The sequence below is a fragment of the Myotis yumanensis genome, unplaced genomic scaffold (assembly GCF_028538775.1).
Source record: "Myotis yumanensis isolate MYYU_CA2020_CCGP unplaced genomic scaffold, mMyoYum1.0.hap1 SCAF_1, whole genome shotgun sequence".
Lineage (NCBI taxonomy): Eukaryota > Metazoa > Chordata > Mammalia > Chiroptera > Vespertilionidae > Myotis > Myotis yumanensis.
The window spans coordinates 61,976,555-62,002,593 of NW_027223752.1; the positions used below are offsets into that span (position 1 = coordinate 61,976,555).

The following is a 26,039-nucleotide window of genomic DNA, read 5'->3' on the forward strand; positions in this document are numbered from 1 at the left end:
CTATAAGAGAAAGTTTTTTAAGAAGTCACAGACTTAGAAGAAGTGAGCAGAAGAAGAAATAGCCTCAGGAAACAAGTTACAGAGGGAAAAAAAGGAGCTCTTGGAGCTTAGGAGAGAGACGGGTAAAGGCAATGCACCTGCGGGGGGGAGGGGGGGGGGGCGGGGGGGACACAGGAGGGGGAGGGGAAAGGATATGCTCTTGAGAGGGAGAGCCCTTTTAAGCAGCGGTTCTCAACCTGTGGGTCGAGACCCCTTTGGGGGTCGAACGACCCTTTCACAGGGGTCGCCTAAGACCATCGGAAAACACATATATAATTACATACTGTTTTGTGATTAATCACTATGCTTTAATTATGTTCAATTTGTAACAATGAAAATACATCCTGCATATCAGATATTTACATTACGATTCATAACAGTAGCAAAATTACAGTTATGAAGTAGCAACGAAAATAATTTTATGGTTAGGGGTCATCACAACATGAGGAATTGTATTAAAGGGTCGCAGCATTAGGAAGGTTGAGAACCACTGCTTTTAAGGGTAACTTTTAGGGCGCTTGTCTCTAGTGATTGGTCCGCACAGGGGGTGTGGCGGTGGGGGAGTGTTGGGGGAATCATTAGTCATCACAGCTGGTCCCAAGGTCAACCATAGCATCGCTTGTCTGGTTTTGCTGTTCTTCTAGGCTTGGAGCTGAAGCACAACTGAGGTCTAAATGTATTTGATGTGGGTCAGAACCTTATTGTCCTGGAGGTTTAATGTTTAAGAGCTATTCTTTGCGCTGCCCCCCCCCCCCCCGCCCCCCTTGTTCATTTGAGGGACTAGCAACATGACAGGGGAGGAAAGGTCAGGAGACCGTCTGAACCCCGCATGGCCAGCAATATGAAAGGTCAAGGGCGTCTTAATCAAACACCCAGTGATATGCTAGGGCAAGAAAGGTTACTCTGGAGATGAGGTCCTTGTTTTCCCAGCTTTGCCTGTTGCTAGGCCCCCTGGGGCTTTCTGCCCAGTGACCTTCTGTGCCTGGCCCTTCATCCTTGCTCTGCTCATGTCTATCTGTTTACTACAAAGAAAGGAATGTCCTTGTCAGAGTTGGCCTCTCGAACCCTTCCCAAACCTCTTCCTTTTTTGAACAAAAAGGAACCACATACTAAACCTGACAAGCTCAGGGAAGTCCTGCATGACAGCTTTACAAACTCAGAGACCTAAAGTAACCACATAGGATGGTCTGAAATGAAAACTTTTTAAAATCCCCACCCTAGGATACTTATTCCATTGATTTTTACAGGGAGTGGAAGGGAGGAAGGAGGGGTAGAGAAACATTGATGTGAGAGACACATGGATTGGTTGCCTCCTGAACATGCCCGGACCAGGGCCCGGGATTGGACCGCAACCAAGGTATGTGCCCTTGACCGAGAATTGAACCTGAGACCCTTCACATGGGCTGATGCTCTAACCACTGAGACACCAGCCAGGGTTGAAATGAAAACTTTACAAATAAAAGCAGTTTATGGTATCTTTTTGCATCTACCGAAACATACCTTTGGAATGGCTGGGTAACTTCCCTTTTTCCAGACCTCTCAGGGCACAACCAATGCACCAGGGCAGACCACAAATCCTCTCATTGTTATTGTTATCGTGTTAATTGTTGACTGTTAACTATCCTATACCCACCTATATAAAAGAAGTATGTGTCTACCATTTTACTTTTCACCCAATCCCAGAGGGTTTCTCACTTTGCTTTCTCCTGCCTCCCTAATCTATCATTAATGGATTTCATGTAACCCACTTATGTCTTCTCTTTTGACTGTACTGTATAAAGTAAGATGCAATACTTCCATGCTCTGGACCATTTTCTCAATCCGTTGAGATTTTGCTTCCCAGCAATTGTTTATAGTTTGGCTCAAATAGACTCACAAAATCCTCCACAGGTTTGGATTTTGTTTGTTTGTTAATCCTCCCCCGAGGATATTTTTCCATTGATTTTGGTTGTTGTTGTTGCCTCCCCGCAATGTGCCCAGACCCGGAGGGACTAGGATTGATACTGCAACTGAGGATCCTGCAACCGAGATATGTGCCCTTGATCAGAATGGAACCTGAAGCCCTTCAGTACGCAGGCTGACGCTCTATCCACTGAGCCAAACTGGCTAGGGTTCTCTACAGGTTTGAATGTTTCTTACATTGACACTTTCCCCCAAAGGAGTGCAGTGTAACTCTTGTTTTTTAAATTGCAATCCCAGTACAATTCATCCTGAGATTCTACCCAGGACAGCCTGGTTGAGTTTTGATGGTTTACAAATTCCACAGAATTGCAGTCGTCTGTTGCTTTTCACTAGTTTAACTCTTAGAAGGAAATCTCATTGCCAGGTGTCTGAGAAACACTTCATTGGAACCTGTATTGCCAGTAGCTATCAGATGGCAAGTAGCCTGAGGATTTGCCCTAGCCCGTGTGGCTCAGTGGATAGAGTGTCAGCCTGTGGACTGAAGGGTCCTGGTTCAATTCTGGTCATGCCCCTGTCCGCCCCAGGAGGCAGCCAATCAATGATTCTCTCATCATTGATGTTTCTCTCTTTCACTCTCCCTTCCTCTCTGAAGTCAATAAAAATATATTTAAATAATAATAAAAATGTAAAGCCAAAGGATTTGGCAGTCAACACATTGCGGACGGATCATGAGAATTCTCACTTCATATTCCACAGTGTTTTACAAAGTATCGTACTTTAAAAAGATATTAGCTTGTAAGAACATGTAATAAATAACTTCAAAATGCAGTGGGTATTTAATTTTAAAGCGTGCCTTTAACATTTATGTAAAACGTTGTTTGTACTCGTTCAATAGAAACTTATCTGGCCACTGGGTAAAGCTAGCAATAAAACGACTGGTCCTGGTCTGCAATGTGTTAAGAAAGCCATGGGCGGATTTTGGCGCCTGCAGTTTCAGCAAAGTTGTGGGACGACCGCCCCCCCCCCCCTCCCCCAGTAGACAAATGAAGAAGAGAAGTTGAATTCCTTAGTCAGATATTTATTGAATGTTTAAGAAATGCTAGGCTCTGGGCTGAAATAAAAGCAAATATGGCCCTAACCGGTTTGGCTCAGTGGATAGAGCGTCAGCCTGCGGACTCAAGGGTCCCAGGATCGATTCCGGTCAAGGGCATGTACCTTGGTTGTGGGCACATCCCCAGTGGGGAGTGTGCAGGAGGCAGCTGATCAATGTTTCTCTCTCATGGATGTTTCTAACTCTCTATCCCTCTCCCTTCTTCTCTGTAAAAAATCAATAAAATATATTTTTTTAAAAAGCAAATATGTACGAGGTTCCTGCCTGATGTGGCTTATCTGAACAGAAAAATTGACATTAATAAGGGAATAACAATGACTGTCTAACAGTGTGCGTTGTTAAACTACCCAGAGAGGTGGTAGTGTTTGCTAAAGTAAGAGGTGGATCTGACCCGATGTAGGGCTAGGACGCTTTCCCAAGGCAAGGACGGCGGCTGGGGAGCGAGAGGCCAACAGGTGAAGGCAGATTAAGGAGATGAAGCAGAAGGGGAGCGCCTTGTGCGGGGCAGCAGCATCGAGGCCCGGGCGCCCGGAAGGCAACCTGCGTGGCTGCACGGCTGCACGGCTGCGTGGCTGCGTGGCTGCACGGCTGCGTGGCTGCACGGCTGCACGGCTGCGTGGCTGCGTGGCTGCACGGCTGCGTGGCTGCGTGGCTGCGTGGCTGCACGGCTGCACGGCTGCGTGGCTGCACGGCTGCACGGCTGCGTGGCTGCACGGCTGCAGAGCCCAGAGCGAAGAGAAGGGACGGGGAGAGGCTAGGGAGGTGGAAATAGGCCAGGAAAGGCGGGGAGAGTCGGCTGCACCTACAAACTCCAAGTCCCAGAAAGCACCGGGCAGACGGATGTGAGCGAGGCGCGAGCCGCGACCCTTGAACGGGGAGAGGAAGTGCTCGGGCATCGCGAGCCGAGCAGCGGGGCCAGGTGGGCTGGGGCGCGGCGGGCGCGGGCGGCGGCGGGCGCGGGGCTCGGGAGGGGGTCGCCGAGCGCCCGCCACTGTGTGTCGTCATAAGGTGCCGGCCACTTTCGCGGGCGGAGGCGGCCCGGCGGGCGCTCGGAGAGCGGGGCGGGCGGGCCTGCGGCGGCCGGCGGCCTCGGCCACCGGTAATTGCATCTTTTCCCGGCGTCTCGTCTGCAGAGAGAGCAGGATGTCCGCGGAAGTCCCCGAGGCAGCCTCCGCGGAGGAGCAGAAGGTGAGTGCACGGGGCCGGGGGCCGGGGGCCGGGGGCGCCCGGGGCGCAGGGGGCTGTGCCGAGGCGCCTGGGCCGCGGAGGCGGGACACTCCCTGATCCACTGCCCGCAGCAGGTCGGGTCCTGAGCGCCAACGTGCCGGGAGTTTGAACGTTCGCCACGCCTTTCCTCCATAGGCAGAGCCCAGGCTCGGTTCCGAGGCGTGGAACCCACGTTTCCCGTGGCTTCCCCCGGCCTCGGAAGTTTCCTGTTGCCCTTGGAGAACGGCTGCCCTGCCGTGTAGTCTGCGCGCTGTCCATGCCCGAGGCGGCGCCGGTTTGGGCGGCCACGGGTGGAATTTCAGGGCCAGCCCCTGGTGGCCACGGAGTCCTGGTCAGTGATTCCACTCATTGGGCGTCCGTGTCCCAGTCTGTAAAGTGAACACTAGGGCTTGCTCCGTATGGTAGTTTGCAGGTTCAGAGGACGGGTAACTTAGGGTATGCAACGCCGGATGTGTTCACAAACGCGAGCCGGTGATCATGGCACACGGTCATCGACTAAAAACCGAAAGGTTGGAATTAAAACTTACCAGTTTAGTTGGTAAGGTTTTTCATGGGAACATAGGAATATTTTGTAAACTCACTGGTAATATCTCTGTTATGTAGGGAAGTATGCCATGGGTCGTTATGATCCACATGACGAATATACAGGCCCTAGATTTTATCTAGGCTAACTCTTGCCCCTCCCGCCAAATTCTGCTGCCCTGCCCTCCTGGGTACTTGGGGCTGGTCTACAAACGTCCATGATAAGTTGTTTCCTAAATTGTTCATGGAGCGTTACCATCATTTTCTTTAAAAAAAAAAAAAAAATTCAATCTGCATTATCATAAATAGGACTTGTTTTAATCCTTGGACATTGTAAGGGGCATCTAAACCCATTCCATGTGTTCTTAACTACGAAAACTTTTTCTGAGTTGGATGGTTCTGTTGTGACATTACTTGTAAAGTAACTGGAGCAAAACAAAACACCTATAGCATAAATAATAGGCCAAATTACTGCATTATTTGGAAATATTCCAGTGAAACTGTGTTGGATATTTCTCACTTTGTAAAAAAAAAAAAAAGGACTTTGGGGGCAAAAAATATATAGGTTAAAGAGTAAAATTTTTACAGGCTTGTCTGATGTACAATAGTACACTTGCCATTTTCTTTTGAGATTTGCTAGTATGTTGCCAGAGGGTAAAGTGCTGTTTTCTCCAGTATAAATGCTTTAAGTTGGAACAGCCTAATACTCTGTTTCAGCAATGTTAAGGAAATCATGAATATCTTCTCTTTGTGAGTGTCTAAAAGTTATTTCAGGTCCTTTGGTTGTAGGCTTGTTGTCATTAATACCAAAGAGTGTTAGTAATATAATGTCCCTTGAATTAAGAATTGGCTGTAGATGTTGAGTGCCTGTAACATGGATACCATTCCTAAACACGAGGGAAATGTGCAGAGTCACTTCTGTGTTCCTATGGGCCAAGTCACCTGTTTTTTTTCTGTTTGGAAGAATAGTTAGATGACCTAAAACATTGGATTATTGTCTGTGTACCCAACTGACCTTTCAATTAAAGTCAAAGTGTTCCACTAAAATAGCTTTATAATTTCATGGTACTTTAGCCTCTGAAAAATTAAGGCAAAGAGATGAGTACTGCATGGAGTAAGAGCTAGATCACTGTTTCTCTACCTGAGTAGTCTGAGTACCCTTTTTAAGAGAAAAAAAATCAACAGAACTATTTCTTATTGGAATACTAAATATACTTAAGCATAAAAAGAAGTTTAAATGCATATCTTTTATACCACTCTAAAACTAAAATTAAATACAAACAAAACCAGTCTATTATTTCAGAGTCACATGGAGTTTTGGTGAAAATTTCCAATGTATTGAGAATATGGTAGCAATTGTTAAAGTTCAGGAGCTTTTTGAGTGTGGCAAGGTAACACTTCCAAGACCATATGATGACTCAGTTCTCCTCATTACAAGTAAGTTGTGTGATTATTTAACTGTAGAGTCATAGATACATTATTTAAGTTGTAATTCAACTCTGTTCTTTTCCCATCTTGGACAGTAGGAGTAATACTGCTGAGTCTGTGGTCATAAATGAAAGCCCAGACAAGGAAGTCACATAGCTCTACTTAGATATGAGATGGCAATTCAGAGGTCCCAGAATATGCTTGTAGATAATCTCTTAGATTATCACCCACGTGGAAACAAAACGTTAAACAAGTTTTAGCAGAGGCCTCATGGATTTATTATCCGTGATCTCCACTTCGAATACTACTAAGCTAAGACAGAATGCTCTTTGGTCATGGGGGTGAGGAGGTATGTGGAGACTTAAATACATAATTGTGTTTTTATTGAGAGTATCTTGAGCTCAGGGACCTTTAGTTAGTTAGTTATAGAGGAAGAGAGAGAGAGACATTGATCTTTGCCGTATGCATCACGGGATATCAAACCCACAACTGGGCATGTGCCTGACTGGGAATCAAACCCTTCACCTTTTGGTGTACGGGACGACATTCCAACCATCTGGGCCACACCATCCAGGGCAGGGACCTTCTTATTTGTCTTTTCTCCCATATCACCTAGCATAGTACCTGGCATTGTTCAGAAAATGTTGAATGAATTTTTCTCAGAACTTTGCAGTTGAAACTATTGCCAAAGTATTACTCTAATACAAATGGCAATGCTAGCACTATAGTTAAAAGAGGGGTCTGGGGGAGTAGAGAGAACCCTAGCCGGTTTGGCTCAGTGGAGAGAACATCAGCCTGCAGACAGAAGGGTCCCGGGTTCCATTCTGGTCAAGGGCACATATCTAGGTTGTAGACTCAATTCCTATCCTCGCTTGTGAGTGGCAACCAATCCATGTGTCTCACATCGATGTTTCTCTCTGTCTCGCCCCCTTCCTTTCCACTCTCTCTAAAAATCAGTGGGAAAATGTCCTCAGGTAAGGATTAACAAAAAAAAAAGAAAAAAGAGAGAAAGAGGAATAGACCATGGCAATATAAAAATCTTAGCTTAGACCTACTTAAGTCTTAATGAAAAGGGGAAGGGGAGTTATAAAATAAGCCACAGGGATGTAATGTACAGCACAGGGAATAGAGTCAATAATATTGTAATAACTATGTACAGTGACAGATGGTTACTAGGTTTAGTGTGGTGATCACTTTGTAAGGTATATAATGTCGAATCTGTATGTTGTACACCTGAAATGAATATAATATAATGTATGTCAACTATAATAAAAAATAAATTTTTATAGCTGTGCCCAGGCAGGGCACATACTCAGGTTGAGGGTTCCATACCCAGTTGGGATGTGTACGAGAGGAAACCAGTCGATATTTCTCTCTCACATTGATGCCTTTCTCCCTCTTCCTTACTCTCTAGATGCAATTTTTTTTTAATAGACTTTTATTGATTTCAGAGAGGAAGGGAGAGGGAGAGAGAGATAGAAACGAGAGAGAATCATTGATCGGCTGCCTCCTGCACGTTTCCTAGGGGGGATTAAGCCTGCAACCCAGGCATATGCCTTTGACTAGAATCGAACCTGGGACCCTTCAGTCTGCAGGCCGTCCCTCTATCCACTGAGCCAAACCTGCCAGGGTAAAAATTTATTTTTTAAAATAATTGATTCTAGCCCTAGCTGGTTTGGCTCAGTGGATAGAGGGACGGCCTGCAGACTGAAGGGTCCCAGGTTCGATTCCAGTCACAGGCACATGCCCAGGTTGCAGACTCGATCCCCAGTGTGGCATGTGCAGGAGGCAGCCAATCGATGATTCTCTCTCATCGTTGTTATTTCTATTTCTCTCTCCTCCCTTCCTCTCTGAAATCAATAAGAGTCTATTAAAAAATAATAAAATAAAAAATAAATTTTTACAAAATTAAAAGATGCGCATACACACACACACACACACCCATACACATATATATATATATATGTTTTCCCCATATATATTGTGGGTTTTTATTATTTTTAAAAGATTTCAATAGCATGTTTTCTAGAGATTTTATTATAAGATCGATTAAATCAAGTTAGTTAAGAAGTCTTGGAAATAGGCTAACTCTAACTCAAGTAGAGTTTTCAACTATATTATTTCTGTCAGTTTAAAAGATATGCTTGGTCCTGCTGGGCTGGTGTGGTTCAGTGGTTGAATGTTGACTCATGAACCAAGAGGTCACTGTTCAATTCCTGGTTAGGGCACATGCCCAGGTTGTGAGCTCAATCCCCACTGTGGGGCATGCTGGAGGCAGCTGATTGATAATTCTCTTTCATTGATGTTTCTATCCCTCTCCTTCCTCTCTCTGAAATCAATAAAAACATATAGTGTATATTTTTTTGGTTTTTGTCACCCAAGGATATGTCTCCATCGATTTTTAGAGAGAGTGGAAAGTGCGGGGCGGGGGGGGGGGGGGGGGGCGGGGGGGCGGGGGGGTGGGTAAGGGTGGAGGGAGACACAGAGAGAAACATCGATGTGAGAGAGATACATGGATTGGTTGCCTCCCGCATGCACCCCGACCAGGACAGGGAATTGAACCTGAAACTGAGGTAAGTGCCCCTGACCAGAGTCAACCCGGGACCCTTGAGTACGAGGGTCGATGCTCTATCCACTGAGCCAAATCTGCTAGGGCAATAAAAACATATATTCTTAAAAAAAAAAAAAAAGATATTCTTAGTTCTTTTTTGAGTGGTGGAAGAAGAGAACTAATATTTAAATTTAAAAGTGCAGTTAATACTATCATTTTCTAGGACTGGTCTGACAATACCTTTGGTAGCTAAAAGGCTTAAGAGTGTTTTCAATTCAGAGCCCAATGTGCTAAAGCTATCAGGTGTTTAGATAGAAAGTTCCTTAGCTTTATTGAAATAGTTGGAGTGTACATCGTTGTATTTGTTGAACACCCATTAAGTGGCAGGCAAGCAGCAAGGACTTAGGATGACTACAGTATTTTTCCAGAAAGGTTGACAGTATTGGTACCTTTCTGACAATATCCCAAAGGATTTGTTGCTTTCATTAATCTTTTCTATTTATTCATAAATCAGTGCATCAATGAATTATATTGCTTGGCAGAGAGAGGAGAATTTGCTTAGAATGGCCAGATTTTTATTGTGTAACTTCTCTGCTGAAGGCTGAACATTGGTATCAGTCATTCAGGCTTAATATCAGTCCATGACAGACTACAAAATAATCCTTAGTTATTGAATGTCCTTTTATATGTATGTATTTATAACTTATACCCCACCTATTTACTGAAAGGATAGCTAATGTATTTCAATAGACTAGTTCATAAAAATGCAAGTGCCTACCATTAGCAAATGTTAGGCCCTGTGCTAGTATAGAGTATACAGTGAAGATTATTTGGGGGCAGAGGTACTTGTCAAGAGGATAACTGTGATTTAAAATACGGTTTTAAATTATTTTTTGTACATCATAAGCATATCTGTTACGATATCCTGAATTTCTGCTTTCTCAGTTTGTGCCTAGTCAAAAGTCCCAGAATCCTAATGGTACTCCTCCTTCCTCCTCCCCCTCAAAGGTCAGCTAAGTAAATCCACTCACTTTCCAGCACCTATTACTAAAAAGTAGTAAAATGGCTGCATAACACAAAGGCTTCTTGGAGAATAAAATTTCAAAACCAGATTTGAATTTTATTTTATTTATTTTATTTTTATTTTTTTAAAAATTAAATCTTTATTGTTCAGATTATTACATTGGTTACTCTTTTTTCCCACTATAACTCCCCTCCACCCAGTTCCAACCCCACCCTCTGCCCTCACTCCCCACCCACTGTCCTCATCCATAGGTGCACGATTGTTGTCTAATCTCTTCACTCACCCCCACACCCCTTTCTCCCCCCCCCCCCCAAGAATAGTCAGTCCATTCCCTTTCTATGTCCCTGATTCTATTACAATCACCAGTTCATCAGATTATTTATTCACTTGATTTTTAGATTCACTTGTTGATAGATGTGTATTTGTTGTTCATAATTTGTATCTTTACCTTTTTCTTCTTCTTCCTCTTACAGGATATCTTTCAGCATTTCATATAATACTGGTTTGGTGGTGATGAACTCCTTTAGCTTTTTCTTATCTGTGAAGCTCTTTATCTGGCCTTCACTTCTGAATGATAGCTTTGCTGGGTAAAGTAGTCTTGGTTGTACGTTCTTGGTATTCATCACTTTGAATATTTCTTGCCACTCCCTTCTGGCCTGCAAAGTTTCTGTTGAGAAATCAGCTGACAGTCGTATGGGTACTCCCTTGTAGGTAACTGATTTTCTTTCTCTTGCTGCTTTTAGGATTCTCTCTTTGTCTTTTGCTCTTGGCATTTTAATTATGATGTGTCTTGGTGTGGTCCTCTTTGGATTCCTTTTGTTTGGGGTTCTCTGCGCTTCCTGGACTTGTAAGTCTATTTCTTTCAGCAGGTAGGGGAAGTTTTCTGTCATTATTTCTTCAAATAGGTTTTCAGTATCTTGTTCTCTCTCATCTTCTGGCACCCCTATAATTCGGATGTTGGTACGCTTGGAGCTGTCCCAGAGGCTCCTTACACTATCTTCGTATTTTTTTATTCTTTTTTCATTTTGCTTTTCTGGTTGGGTGTTTTTTGCTTCTTCGTATTTCAAATCTTTGACTTGATCCTTGCAACCCTCTCTGGTCTGCTGTTGGGAGTCTGTATAATGTTCTTTATTTCAGTCAGTGTATGCTTAATTTCTAGTTGGTCCTTTATCACAACATCGAGGGTCTCATTAGATTTCTTGAGGGTCTCACTACATTTATCGGCGGTCTTACCAGTCTTTTCAAGGATCTCACTACATTTATCAGTGGTCTCACCAGTCTTTTCGAGGGCCTTACTCAATTTATCGGCAGCTTCTAAACAGTTCTTTAAAGACCTTAAAAGTGTGGTTTTGAACTCTATATCCAACAGTTTGCTTTCCTCCAATTCTGTCGTTTGTATCCTGTTTCTTTGTCTCGGCATTTTTTATGCTTCGCTGTGTCGATATATCCAACAGTTTGCTTTCCTCCAATTCTGTCGTTTGTGTCCTGTTTCTTTGTCTCGGCATTTTTTATGCTTCGCTGTGTTGATAGAGTGCCTTTCTGTGCTAAGTGTCCCAATTACCTGAGGTAGATACTCTTGGTGCACCCCCTTGTGGACTTTGTGCACAGTCTTGTTGTGGTTAAGCCTTAATTGTTGTAGTTATCACTGTGAGGAATTGACCTCCAGGCCAATTGGCTGTGAGAATCAGCTGTGTGGGGCTAGACTTGCTTCGATGGGGCTTTGGTGCTCACTGAGTCTGCCCCCTGAGTGTGTCTTTTATGGTTCCACGGACCTGCAAGCTGGATGGTCCCACTCTGACCTCTGGGCTTCCTGGCTCCTGGATCTCTAGGGAGGTGCTAATCTAGCCTTTGCCTGAGGCTATCCAGCAAAAGTCTCCCTGCAGGGCTTGGGCGGGGCAGGTCCCAGGGGATCAACAGGGCGGGGTTAGCAATTATGGCTTGCTGGGGTCCAACCCCAGCGGGTCCAGGGGTCCCCAAAGGTGTGGACGGAGTCGGCGATGAAGGAATGACACGGAGACGGCGTTCAGTTGATCAGCAGCCTAGCCAGGATCTCCAGCCAAGTTCTGGTCAGGATCTCCAACCAAGTTCTGGTGCCATGTTCTCTCGCTAGGTTCTCCAGGTTCTCCAGCCAGGTTCGGTCTCCAGGTTCTCCAGCCAGGTTCTATCCAGGTTCTTTTGCCATGTTCTGTCTAGGTTCTCCAGCAAAGTTCTGTAGCCAGGTTCTGTCCAGGATCTTTTGCCATGTTCTCCTGCTAGGTTCTGTCTCTAGGTTCTGTCTCTACGTTCTTCAGCCAGGTTCTCTCACTAGGTTCAGTCTCTAGGTTCTGTCTAGGATCTCCAGCCAAGTCCTGTCTCTTGGTTCTCTCTCTCGGTTCTCTGTTTTGTTGTCTTGTTACATCTGTATTTATACCAGTTGATTTTAATCCTGTCAATTTCTATTTCAAAGGTTAGGGCGTTTCTTATCTCCATTCCAGGGAGTAAAGATTATGTAGCTTAAGGGTGATTGTTTGTAGTTAAAGTGATTAACTACCCGCCTGGCACTTAGGTAAGAGGTTTTATCCTCTCCTTAACTTCAGGGAAAAATCCCTACCTGGGAAAACAACCTTTCTCGGAGAGGTGACCTTGGTTAAAACACATAGCGCTAAAGGGAGCAAACATATTAAGAACAGTATGCCATATACGCCAGGTCCCTTGAAACATATGTTGTGCAGATGTTTCTTCTCTGCAGCGACTGTGTCAAACAGCAAGGATGGACCGGCTCCCGGCAATGGCTGCTCTCAGTCTTGCCCTCAGAGGCTCTGCTTCTCAGTGTCCCAGTAATCGCTGCAAGCCCCACGGAGAGAAAGCTGCCCTAGGGTTCTGAGCGATGCCAGACAGTCCCGCTTCTCCCATATGAGTGTGGGTCCTTAGAGACTCGCCCGGAACTGGAGGTCAGAGCCTGAGACTCCCTCCAGATTGAAAACGACAACCGCGCACTCAGCCTCCAGCCCGCTCCGCATGCACACCGAACCTTAGTATTTTACTTCAGCACTGCGCCTCCTCTGAGCCTCGGTATGCTTTTCTCTTGCCTCCTAGTTGTAAAACTTCCACTCAGCCAGCTTTCCTGTGGTTCTGGATGATGTCCGTTCCGTCTTTTAGTTGTATTTTTGAAGTGGTTGTTCAAGGCAGCAAACTCCCTATGCCGCCATCTTGGTTTCTCCAGATTTGAATTTTAAAAAATACTTCTTGATTAAGCATGTCATTTCCCCTCTTTGTTGAACCTCTCTATTGTATCTTTGTTTTCTGTTTCATTAATTTCTGCTTTTTATTTTCTCCTATTCTCTTTCGGTTCCGTTCTTTGTCTGATTTCTTAAGTTAGGTGCATATAGCTCATTGAGTTTTGTTTTTCCCCTCTAATAAAAGCCCTTTAAGGGACACTTGTATCCCACAGATATGTTACATGTAGTTTTTTTTTTTATTAGTGAGTTCCAAGTATTTATTTTTTATTCCCATGATTCCTTTTTAAACCATTAATTATTTAGGAATGGGTTCTAATTTCCAAATGGCAGGAGTATAAACAAATTTTTATTATTGACTTTTAACCTAACGAATTGCAATCATAGATGGTGATCTGGATCAAAATGGTCAAGACTTACTTTATGGTCTAGTATTTAGTCAGTTTTTCATTTGTGCTTGAGAAGAAAATGCGTTTCAGTTGTTGGGTAGAGAATTAATATCAGGTATCTTGACAGCTTTGTCTTTTTTTAAAAAATATATTTCTTTATTGATTTCAGAGAGGAAGGAAGAAAGAGAAAGAGAGATAGAAACATCAATGATGAGAGAGAATCATTGATTGGCTGCCTCCTGCACACCCCCCACTGGGGATTGAGCCTGCAACCCAGGCATGTGCCCTTGGCCGGAATTGAACCTGGGACCCTTCAGTTCGAAGGCTGATGCTCTATCCACTGAGCCAAGCCGGCTAGGGCAACAGCTTTGTCTTTTTTACCTGTAAATAATTGAAGAAGATATGTTGAAGACTATGCTGATTGACTTTTTAGTTGCTCCCTGTATTCTGTCAAATTTTGCTTTATATATTTTGAGGCTTCTTTTTTTTTTTTTTTTTTTAATATATTTTATTGATTTTTTACAGAGAGGAAGGGAGAGAGATAGAGAGTTAGAAACATCAATGAGAGAGAAACATCAATCAGCTGCCTCCTGCACATCTCCTACTGGGGATGTGCCCGCAACCCAGGTACATGCCCTTGACCGGAATCAAACCTGGGACCTTTCAGTCCGCAGGCCGACGCTCTATCCACTGAGCCAAACCGGTTTCGGCATGAGGCTTCTTTTAGAGACATGAATATTTAAATCTTCTGTCTCCTAATGCTTTTTCTCTCAAAATCTGTTATCTGATCTTAATATAGGTGTGCTGGCTCTATTTTGGTTAACATTTGCCACGTATGTTGTTTTTGTTTTTCCATGTTTACTTTCAAATGATCTCACTTATGTATATAGATTTGTTTTTGTAAAAAAAAATATTTTTATTTATTTCAGAGAGGAATGGAGAGTGAGAGATAGAAATATCAATGATGAGAGAGAATCATTGATTGGCTGCCTCCTGCACACCCCCTACTGGAGATCAAGCCCACAACCAGGGCATGTGCCCTTGACCTGAATCTAAGGGACCCTTCTGTCTGTAGGCTGATGCTCTATCCACTGAGCCGAACCAGCTAGGGCTATAGATTTCTTTTTGTACTCAGAAAGTGGCTAGGTTTTATTTTAATACAGCTGCTAAATTTAAGTGGACAGTTTATTTATGTTTATTGTGCTTATTTACATACTGGGTTTTATTTCTCCTATTGTACTTTTTTGTTGTTGTTCTTGCTTTTTTTTCTCTTTTCTTGCCCTTCTTCTCCCCCTCAAAGCACCCCCCCATTTTACCCCCACTAGAAGTTATATACTTTGTTTCTGTTATTTGAATGGTTCCCCTTGAAATTTTATCATGCCCCCTTAACTAAACAGATTGTTAGATTAATATCATCAATTCTTTTCTAAACAATACTTAAACTCTAAAAATACTGTGCTGTTAAATAGTATTATTGTTTGTTTGTTTGTAACCATACATATTAAGACTTTAAAATTAGAAAAGTATGTCAATAAAGCTGGGGGAAAAGTAGAAAAGTTACTAGTTTGTCAGTATACATGCGCATACCAATTTCTTTGTTTGCTCTTTTCTTCTATATCTCAAGTCTTTTTAGAGATTTATTTTTATTCTAGCTGAAATAAATGTTCAGAAATAGCCTTGGTTGGTGTGGCTCAGTTGGTTGGAGCACCATTCTGTGCACCCAAGGGTCATAGGTTCCATTCTTAGTCAGGGCACATACCCAGGTTGCAGAACCTATCGATGTTTCTCTCTCTCTCTCCCATTCCCTCCCTTCCCGTCTATTCCCCCTCTTGTACCTCTCCCCCTCGCTCTAAAAATCAATTAAAATATATTTTTAAATTGATTTCAGAAAGGGAGGGAGAGGGAGAGAGAAATAGAAACATCAATTGGGATCAAGCCCGCAACCTGGGCATGTGCCCGACTGGGATTCGAACTGTGACCACCTGGTTCATAGGTTGACGGTTAGCCACTGAGCCACTACGGGCGGGCTCTAAAAATCAATTTTTAAAAAATTAAATGTTTAGCCCTAACCAGTTTGGCTCAGAGGATAGAGGGTTGGCCTGCAGACTGAAGGGTGCCAGGTTTGATTCTAGTCCAAGGGCATGTACCTTGGTTGTGGGCACATCCCCAGTAGGGGGTGTGCAGGAGGCAGCTGATCGATGTTTCTCTCTCATCGATGTTCCTAACTATCCCTCTCCCTTCCTCTTTGTAAAAAATCAATAAAATATATATTTTTAAAAAATAAATGTTTAGGAATTCCTTTGAAGGATATTAGAAATATGCAATCACACCAAACTCTGTGTTCCCTTTTGCATTTTTTTTAGCATGGCTCTAGGGATAAGTTGTTTATTTACCTGAATTTATCTGTTGGTGTCCTGTCTGGAGGATAGAAACCTATTTGGGTGTTTTAAACGAAAGAGGTGTGATTTAGGGAATTAGTTTACAAATTATTAGAAGGGATAGAAGAGCAGTGGTTCCAGTGGCGTGGGAAAGCTGTTGACCCTGCAAGAGTGAGCACTATTGTGAGCCCAATGTCCTCCATGCCCACTCTCATGTAGCTGCCACAATAGCCTCAGTTTATCTGCTCCAAGGCCCCTACAAGAGCTACTGCTACATTGTTAGTGGCATCACCAGGAACAGAATAGATTCTTTCTTGCTTGCTTTTTAATCTGGTGTAGGTACCACTGACAGAACCTAATAAGAATGCAGTTTGAGAAATGTCATTTCAGGCTTCTAACTGTAGAGATTCAGGAGAGTTTTTAGAGAAGGGTAACTGGGGTGAATGCCAGTGTACATAGTCTGCTACCTGCCATGTTATTTATACTTCACTCCACAAGCAAATGTGTAGCTGTGTTGGAGTATTGCTGAGCGTCCAGCCAGGCATTTGAATTTGCTTACCAGTGAGGTCCTAGAACTATCTACATCTGAGAACATCAAGAATGTTTGTTTATCATCCATGAAAAGTATTGATGGTATTTACTATGTTTAAACATGTAATTTACTATGTTTGGACATCTCTTCTCCCTTTGGTATTAAATGCAGCTCAAATCATGAATCCAGCTACGAATTTTCATCTGGCAGGGACTTGCCATTGTGTTACGTATTTGGCAAGAAAGTTCAAGAAAATCCATTCTCAACCTAAATTTTCTTTTCAGCTATAGTTGTGGTTTTGCCGAAAACATTCTTCTATAGTATATTATTTTAATTGAATTGAGCATGCTTACTATTATATGTAAATGCATTCCTTATTGAGAAAGTTAGGGAATGCCAGATAAGATGGCATATGGTGTCCAATTTTTCCTCCTGATATAAAATGGGGAAAACCTGAAGAAACACTGCAATTTAGGGAATGTTGCTGCCCTTATGCCAGAAATCTTAGATATAGAGAATGATATTCAACTCAAAGGAAGAAGCAGAGAGCGTTTATTTCCTAGGCCCAACAAAGCTGGATGGTTTCAGTGGAAATGTGGGACTCAGTTAACACATTGGAAAGCTTGAATTAGAAAGTTCTGAGATGAAAGGCTGTAATCAGGTTGGAGTCCTTTCCAGCCCACATCCAAATTTAATGTCCACCAATTTAAAAAACAATTTTACAGTGAACTCAAGTGTAGGTCCTTCCTCCCAGTTCCACTTCTGAATTGTAACACTGCTAATACCCTGGGGCCATAGTAGATGCCTGAGCGAATGCTGAGACACCGAGAAGAAACTGCAGTGACCCGGCCCACCTCCTACATTGAGCTGGCAATCTTAAATTTAAAGTTAGTAGGGGTGGGATGAGGGCATGTGACGGGGTAGGGGAGGCTGGGGGAAGGTCAGTGGGGAAAAAAAGGAGATATATGTACTACTATGTGTAATACTTTAAACAATAAAATATAATTAAAAAAATAAAGTTAGTAATAAGGCAAAATCGCATATAACTAAAATCCCCCTTGAAAAATCCCAACAAAGTCATGATCATATTGGAAACTTTCCCATCAGTTCTCAGTAGGTCAAGTATTCACTTGTTATCTGGTGTTTGAACAGATGGCTGGGCTGATTCTTCAGGTGATTGCCAACTGAGGAGTAGGCTTGTGTTGTAGAGGCTAAGTTTTTCAACACTAGATTGATAAGTACATAGATATGCTTGCACTCTGAGAGACACTCAGGGATTGAGATCATAGGAATGCATCACACACCTCACACTTCAACTCTCTGAGGCATACCCTTTAAAAAAATGTTTTCAGAGAGGAAAGGAGAGGGAGAGAGAGAGAGAGAATCATTGATTGGCTGCCTACTGCATGCCCCCAACTAGGTATGGAACCTGCAGGCTGGGCATGTGCCCCAACTGGGAATCGAATTTTGTATGTGAAGGAACCGCTGAGCTAAAGCCAGCCCAAGGGAATTGAATTTTGACCTCCTGGTTCATAGGTTGGCGCTCAACCACTAAACCACACTGGCCGGGCCTGGGGTATAACCTTCTTGAATGGAATGACTGGCAGAGTCACTGATGCTCTTTAGAATCTCTCTTTTTTTAAAAAAATATATGTTACTGATTTTTTTACAGAGAGGAAGGGAGAGGGAGAGTTAGAAACATCGACGAGAGAGAAACATTGATCAGCCTCCTCCTGCACACCCCCTACTGGCCGACGCTCTATCCACTGATCCAAACCAGTTAGGGCGCTCTTTACAGTCTTATCTCTGGCTGAGTCCACCTAGTTGAATTTTGTGTGAATCAAGTGAGTGAATGGTATGACCACTGTAAAGAGACTAAAAATCAAAATATGTGTATGAAACTGCAGCATAAAAGGAGGAAAGTAAACACTTGAAGCAGAAGGGAGCATATACATAAAGGAAACTCCATAGAACAAGTCTATTTGACAACAGCTGCTTTTTTCTCAAAATCCTCTAAGACTAAAATTGAGAAGATGTAACAACACATGAAGCTGTTCAAGATGAAGGGGATATTGATGCTATATAAGGTGAATAAAGCTGATTATAAAACATGTATAAATATAATTTTGAGGAAATTTGTACAAAGTTTTTTCTTCTCTTCCTAGATTGATAAATTATTTACTTGTTATATAAGAACAGTAGGCTTGACATTTATGGATTTAACCTTCCTGCTTTTTTTGACTGTTCATAAATAACCTGGAAGAATTGGGATATGCAGAAGTGTGTCATTTTGCTGAGCTGGTATATAGAGTACATTAGCTAGAAAGTGCACCTTGCCATTGCCCCGCCTCCCATATCAGGGTAGTTCTGTTTTTCTTGATTCATTCATTCTTCCACACTTCTTGCCATAAAATAATGAACACTGCTTCTTTATAAAATGCTGGTGGCCTGGTGCATGAAATTCATGCACATTAAAAGGGAATTAGAGGAAATATTTTAATATTGCTATTTGCCCTTTCTCTATAATAGAAGTGTCAGAAATGAAAGAAAATTAGTAAAATGTATAAGAAAATCTCTCTCCTGTCAGAGTCTGGGGTGCGCCGCGGGACCCAGAGTCAAGTCCCCACCCACCCACGTGCTCCTCGAAATCGTGTGAGTCCCAGACCCAGCCAGCCCCACCCCCATCAAGCCCCGCAGGGCAGGGGGCACAGCCTCAGGTCCCCCAGGCCGGTGTCGGGCAGGGGGTGCAGCTTCAGGTCCCCTGGCCCAGTGCTGGGGTTGGGGGGGTGCAGCCTCAGGCCCCCAGGCCCCAACACAAGGGTGTGATGACCATTTGCATATTAGCTCTTTATTATATAGGATAGGATGGCTCTTGGGAAGAAACTAGACTATATCAGGGCTGGTGTTAAAAATGAATAGCCTTGCCCTGGCCAGTTGCTCAGTGGTTAGAGCATTGTTCTGCACACCGAAGAGTCCTGTGTTCGATTCCTGGTCAAGGGCACATACCTGGGTTGCAGGTTCAATCCCTGCCCCAGTCAGGGCACTTGCGGGAAGCAACCAATAGATGTGTCTCTTTCACATTAATACCCCCTTTCTCCTCTCCCCCCACTTTTCTCCCTTCTACTCTCCCTACTAGTAAAAATAAAAAAATATGTCCTTGTGTGAAGATTAACAACAACAAAAAAAGTGAATAGCCTTAAGATATTGACAGTCATTGGTCAGAAAACACATTTTCATACATCAAAGAATGGAATGTTTAGTGTGAATAGGGTCATTAATTATGGGGCATAATCAGGTAATAATATATATATATATATATGTATATATATGTATATATATATATATATGAAGACTGATGAAGATGATGTTTTTCTCCGTTACAAATGTCACAGTCTTCTGTAATGAGTTATTCAGAAAAAAATGTGCTGGTTACTAAGCTGCTGTTAATTTGTATTAAAGAATCTCAGGAGCTTCCAATCATTCAGGGTTTTGGATAAATAGGTGATCAAAAATATCTTGTGTATTTTAACAGTATTAAGATGATTTTCCATATATAGGCAAAGAGTTGATGAATTCCATAGAAGGTAACTAACTATAAATGTATTATACATGACTAACAAGGAATGGCAAGCAAGACTTCAGAGCTGAGTTACCTTGATATTTTTATCCACTGTGTGGGGTGTTGCACATGCATCACACAGCTATAATAGAGCTATCACGTGGATCATTGGGAAAAAGAAGATAGAGATGTTTTAAAAGCTTCTGTGTTTCATTTTTTAGTCAGATGCTGCATTATTTGGCATTAGACAAAGTCAGAATCCAAGTATTGAAAGGTGAATTATTTTAAATAACTGAATTGTAATAAAGAAGTAATTTATTTAACATTTTTTCAGGAAATGGAAGATAAAGTGACTAATCCAGAGAAAGCTGAAGAAGCAAAATTAAAAGCAAGGTATCCTCACCTGGGACAAAAGCCTGGTGGTTCCGATTTCTTAAGGAAACGATTGCAGAAAGGGGTAAGTTCTTTTTTCTAGTCTTCAAATACTTAAGCTCTATAACCTCAGTGTGCCGATAGGGATTGTGATACGGGTATCTGCATATATAGCTCTGTGTGTGTGTATAATGGTTTTTTCCGCAATGTTTTAGCCTATTCATCCTATGATAAGAATTAAGAATCTAGGATTCTTTTATCACTTTTAACTATAAATTATTTCGAGCATGTAGAAAGGTTAAGATAATATAATAATACAGTAGAACCCATATACCCACCACGCAGATTTAACAGGTTTATGTCGTGCCATAGTTACATAAGCTTTATCTTTGCAAGAAAGAAAATGTAGATATACTTAAACCTACCACATGTGTTTGCATATCACCTTTCTCCCTTCTCTCCAAAAGCAGCCACCATCCAGATGCTGGTATTTATTCTTCTGCTCATGTCTTTGTGTTGTTGTTTTTAACTTTTAACTGTTTTCAAGGTGATTTCTACATAATATCCAAAGGCTTAAAATACCTTTTATTTGGATGAAATGAGCCTGCTTTTTCCACTAGTAAATGAAAGGCTTGCATTTCACTCCTTAAGTCCAGGACTGTTCCTTCCTGGGTGGATTGATGAGGAAGCTGATGTCAATCTTGAGGCTTCTATACTGAAACCGGAATGATATAAGTAAGCCCGAAGAAAGGGTTGTTGCCTAACTTCTCCGTTGGCTGACTTGTGGCTGACAGAGATAGCTATTTCATCTAATTTTTGTTTTTGCTTAAATTTTGTTAGAATAACTTACACTGGCAATATAGAGTCACATCTTAAACCAGTGTAATTGCATATGAAAGCTTTTAAATTCTCTGAATTTTTTTTTTCTTGTAGCAAAAATATTTTGATTCTGGAGATTACAACATGGCTAAAGCAAAGATGAAGAACAAGCAACTTCCTGCTGCAGCCCCGGATAAGACAGAGGTCACTGGTGACCACATTCCCACTCCACAGGACCTTCCTCAGCGGAAACCATCCCTTGTTGCTAGCAAGCTGGCTGGCTGATTAAAAGAGCTGAACTGCATGAATCTTCTAATTCCCATTGTTTTTCCTTAATATGTCACTCCCCGCTTTTTATTTCCTTCCACTCACAAAGTCATTTGAGAGTGACAGCTTTGCAGGTAGTGGTAGTGTGTGCTACTATTGTAAGGGAAGATACATGTAAGAGTTTTTGATTAGTTTAACAGTGCACTGATGAAGAGAACATGTTAGAGCAGCATAAAGTAATCTACTTGAAAATAATTGTATATATTACCTAACTGCTAGTGTAGGGAGGTCCTAACAACTACGAAGCAAGTTTTACAATTTTAATGTTTTGGCTTTCTTTACTTCATCCTAATTATAGCTTTGTAGGTTACTCTTATTTAATTAACCTCTATTGTATTGATTTCTTTGGTATCTTCCTTTTGGATTTTATAAACAGAAGTTTAAGACCACAAGTTGGACGAAAAGTCACATATTTCAAACACAACTAGATGGGGCTCCAAAAGATTTGTATTTCTGTGCTTGGACTTGAATGGCCTTAAACCTGTTTCAGCTTTAACAATAGAAGTTTACTTGGGCAATATTTGCCCATTCTGGTGTAACTTATGTGACGCTAGTGCTTAACAACTGCCGTTGAAGCTAATATTCTTCTTCAGTTCTATAGTTAGAATACCTTTTGTTAAAGATATGAATGAAGTATGCATGTGCATCGACTGTTGAATTCACTTTTGTGCCATTTTTGTAAATACAATAGTTTTGCACAACCTCTCACAAATGTCTGTATTAATTTCATATATTAGAAAGTAGATGATGTGCCAACCAGAAGCACAAAAGTTCCTACACAAAACTCTGTATGTCATTAGAGCTTTTGTATAGTAAGAGTAGTTTACAATCCTGGGCTTATAGAATACCAAACTGACATCTTTGCTCAGTCTGCCATAGACTTAAGCTTTTTCATTTGTTACTAATATCCATGACATTCAGTGGCCTTGTGCAAATATGATATGTTGCTTAGGCATATCTTTTGTCCTATGCAGAACATTTCATTTTGACTTTTAGGGAAATTGCAATTCATGTAATTTATATAAACTTTTAAATGTAGAAACTTTTTACTTCCACAGTCAGTTTTGGGGACACTAAAATAAAAGGCTTCAAAGCTCTGCCTCCTGTGGCCCCTCCCTTCTTTTTTTTTTCTTCTTTGACTCAAATATTGGGCTGTGCTGTTCAGTCTGTTTGGAAGCATAATGTCTATATCCTTACTCTTGAAACTTGCTCTGCTGAATGCTGGATTTTATAATGATGTTTTCCTTACAACATTTTAGTTAACCATTGTTATTCCTATATTATTAGTATTTGACAGTTTCAGTAAAAGGAACTTTATAATGAAACAAGTTCTTGAGAAGACTGGCCCGAGAACCTATGTCAGGATGAGCTGAACTCTGGTAAATAATTTTAAGGAATTCTGATGAGCTAAGTGAATTAAGCTTGTGACGATTAATGTACATGATAGGTGGAACATACTCATACTAAAATATTTAGATGTCTTGCTTCTATAGATGTCACTTTAATAAAATATCAATTTATTTTTAACTTGTGTTTTTATCTAATTAGTAAGAACTTCAACAGACTTTATTAGGACAAATTTACTGCTCTTATAGGAACTCTTCCCATAAGTCGTTGTAATGTTCTAGTGTGATGAGGATCAGTAATCAGATGATACTATTTTTCTCTTCATCCTTGACTTGCACAGGGCCTCCCTTCTTTTGGGTCCAGGCACCTAAATCATCATAGATGGTGCTTTGAGTATAGCACCTGCACTTAAAGACAGCCTAACGCTCTGAGGAAAGCTCACTGATTATCTTTGTGCTCTACCCACCCCAAAAAGCAGAAATGAACAAAGTCAGTAATGTGTTAATTTGTAATTTTAGGAAATGGGAACAAGTAGGGTATTCCACAATACCTATAATTATTGCAGGATCGATTTAAGAATTACAAAATAGTGCTGACTTTGGCGCACATACACTAAAATTGGAAAAATAGAGGTTAGCATGGTCCCTGTGTAAGGATGACAAGCAAATTCATGAAGCGTTCCATGTTTAAAAAAAAAAATTACAAAATACTCCAAAGTAGAAATTCTGCAATATCTAGTTTTTTAAAATGCTTATGTGCAAGCTATCACCATTAAATCTATGCATCAGAGACGAATCTGAAAGATCAGAGAAACCGTATTATTCTTGACCATGATAGCACTCCTGCTGTGATTTGTGACAAGTGATGTAACGTCTGCCTGAGTTTTAGTTTGTAAAATCAAAGCTAATATTTAACCTACCTCAAAACTTGAGGATCTGTGAAATACTGAATAAGTGCCCAAAATAAAATATTGTCTTTTTATTAAAAATTTCCTCATTAAACCAACCTGCCTTCTGTAAAGTCACAGTGCTTAAAATCTCAGGATTTTCCATTGGGAAAGACCTGTCATTAAGGACTTGTAGGTATAATTGCTTAGCCTCCATTATTGGTGCTTGGGATGGAGAGGTTTTAGCTTTCTGTTTTTGGTTCACCTCTGCTCAGTTTGCTGACATTTGCAGATCATTTCACCACTGCTAGAATGAAGATTTTGACTAGATGAGCTCAATCATATTCATCCATTTCTATGATTGCAGAGTTGTGGTTTGAGAGATGGCTACTTTTAATTGTCCTGTTTATTATAAACTAGAGGCCTGATGCACGAAATTCATGCAAGGGGCTTGGCCCCTGCGGCCACCTCTGCCTCTGCCCCCGTCACTGGGGCTTCGTCTGGAAGGACATCCAGTCTAATTAGCATATTACCCTTTTATTATTTTAGATGAATACTGAAGTAAAGTGAAGATAAATACTTCATGAAAGTCTTGGATAACGTCTGAAATAAATTACCTGTTTCATGTCTAGTAGCTCCTACTTGATAGTACAGTTTTGAGAAACATGCCAGTTTTGAAAGCTACAGCTGACTAAAATAATGACCGTTCTTGGCATTTGGAATAGTAGTAATGCTTGTTGGATTGTTTTTGATGAACTAGAAGGAGCATATTTGCAGTCTATTTACTAGTCAACCCTTTTGTGCTGCTGACCTGGTAAAGTACTTGTTTTACTTCAACAGTGGGAATTAGTCACTCTTCTTACTTGATGTAACAAAACCATACCTCTGAATATAACTGATACTTTTTACTAAATCAGATGTATTCTTAGTCCAAATTAGTGATGCTTTATCAAAGTTGAAATGTAATCTCAGCTTAAATTGTGTTCTAAATTTGGTGTTTGGTGAGCCAGGAGCAAGAAAGCCTATAGGAAGAGCACATCTGAGTGGCGACTAAAACAGTTTCTCTGGTGGCCTTTTCACATTCCCCAGTGTCCAAACACATGTCCACTCTTTCCTTTTTCACCTCATTTTACTGCGTCCCACATCCTGACTTATTTAAGCCCTGATGGCTTTCATTAAATGGTATTTAGGGCTTGACTTACCAATTTTTACTATTGTTCCCAATAGGTTACAATTAAGGACACATTTTTAATGTTCTAAAACACTATCTTAATCTGAATAATGACCAATTTGAGCCACCATCCCAACTCTGCAACTCAGTATACACTGCCAGTCTTCCCCACCACACCTTGTAAAATTAAGATTTTAAAAAATCTCATTCTGGTATTGTTAAAATAAGAGTACAAACACTGATTTTAATAGTTTCGGTCATTTAAGTAAGTAGGCCTATATGTTTTATTCTGCGAGCCACTGGTGGTGGTGATAACCATTAATGTGTGTTTGTATTATTTTTCAACTAAATGGCACTTGAAAGGAAATATCTAATTCTTTGAATATACCCTCAAATCTGTTACCACATCTCTCATTTGTGATGCAGTAGGACACTTTGTACTAAAAGGGCCAAGAGTAAATGCCTTTTTTGTTGAACATGTCTGTAGAGTTGGCAGTTAATGCTGAAATTTGTCAAGTAGCCCTTCCAAAATTATACTTGTGAAATATACAGAAAAATAAATGGATTTACTTAATTTCTACTGATTTAATTTGCAGTTTTTGTCTCATTTAAATGTTAATGTTTTTTCAGTGTATTTTGTGAAGTTGATCCTTTTAGATTTTGGCTATTTTTATATACAGAAAGAATGATTGCAGTCTTAAATTTTGTTTTAATGTGTGTTAATGAGATTCTAGCAGTTAACTTTTATCTTTGTGAAGGCTTTGTGTTTAAGGTAACATTAAATGTTTGCAGATTGTGAGTCTTATCCATGTCATGTATAAAACACGCTAGTACAATATTGTCAGAGATAGAAAGATGGATGAGACAAGAAGCTTACATTCTGAAAAGATATATAATAGTATGTTTATTATATGTGCAGAAAATTTAATTCAGGTAGAAAGTATTACATTTCTTAATAGAAATAAAGTTCCAGGAAATCTAGAGAAATGAGTTATTCAACTTGGGGGGATAAACGGGATGAATGAAATATCAGGGTAGTCTTACAAGTAGCTTTAGGAGATAGGTTGGTGTAGGCATGGGTGGGGGAAAAGGTAGGAAGGAGACCATTTTAAGAGGAGGGAATGTTACTTTCAAATAGTCGCCCAACCGGTGTGGCTCAATGGTTGAGCATTGACCTATGAACCAGGAGATCACGGTCCGATTCCCGGTCAAGGCATATGTCCAGGCTTGATCCTCAGTG

The 26,039-nt window shown here is 41.3% G+C and overlaps 1 protein-coding gene and 1 pseudogene across 1 annotated transcript; both read left to right on the forward strand.

Moving 5' to 3' along the window:
* The first annotated feature begins 3,872 nt into the window (after nt 1-3,872).
* On the forward strand, nt 3,873-25,383 carry ARPP19 (cAMP regulated phosphoprotein 19). The gene is made up of 4 exons (XM_070422618.1): nt 3,873-3,971; nt 4,186-4,240; nt 20,212-20,334; nt 21,183-25,383. The coding sequence occupies exons 2-4, from the start codon at nt 4,196-4,198 to the stop codon at nt 21,351-21,353; spliced, it is 339 nt and encodes a 112-aa protein (XP_070278719.1). The 5' UTR covers nt 3,873-3,971; nt 4,186-4,195; the 3' UTR covers nt 21,354-25,383.
* On the forward strand, nt 23,332-23,432 carry LOC139000325 (U6 spliceosomal RNA; annotated as a pseudogene).
* Nucleotides 25,384-26,039: the final 656 nt, after the last annotated feature.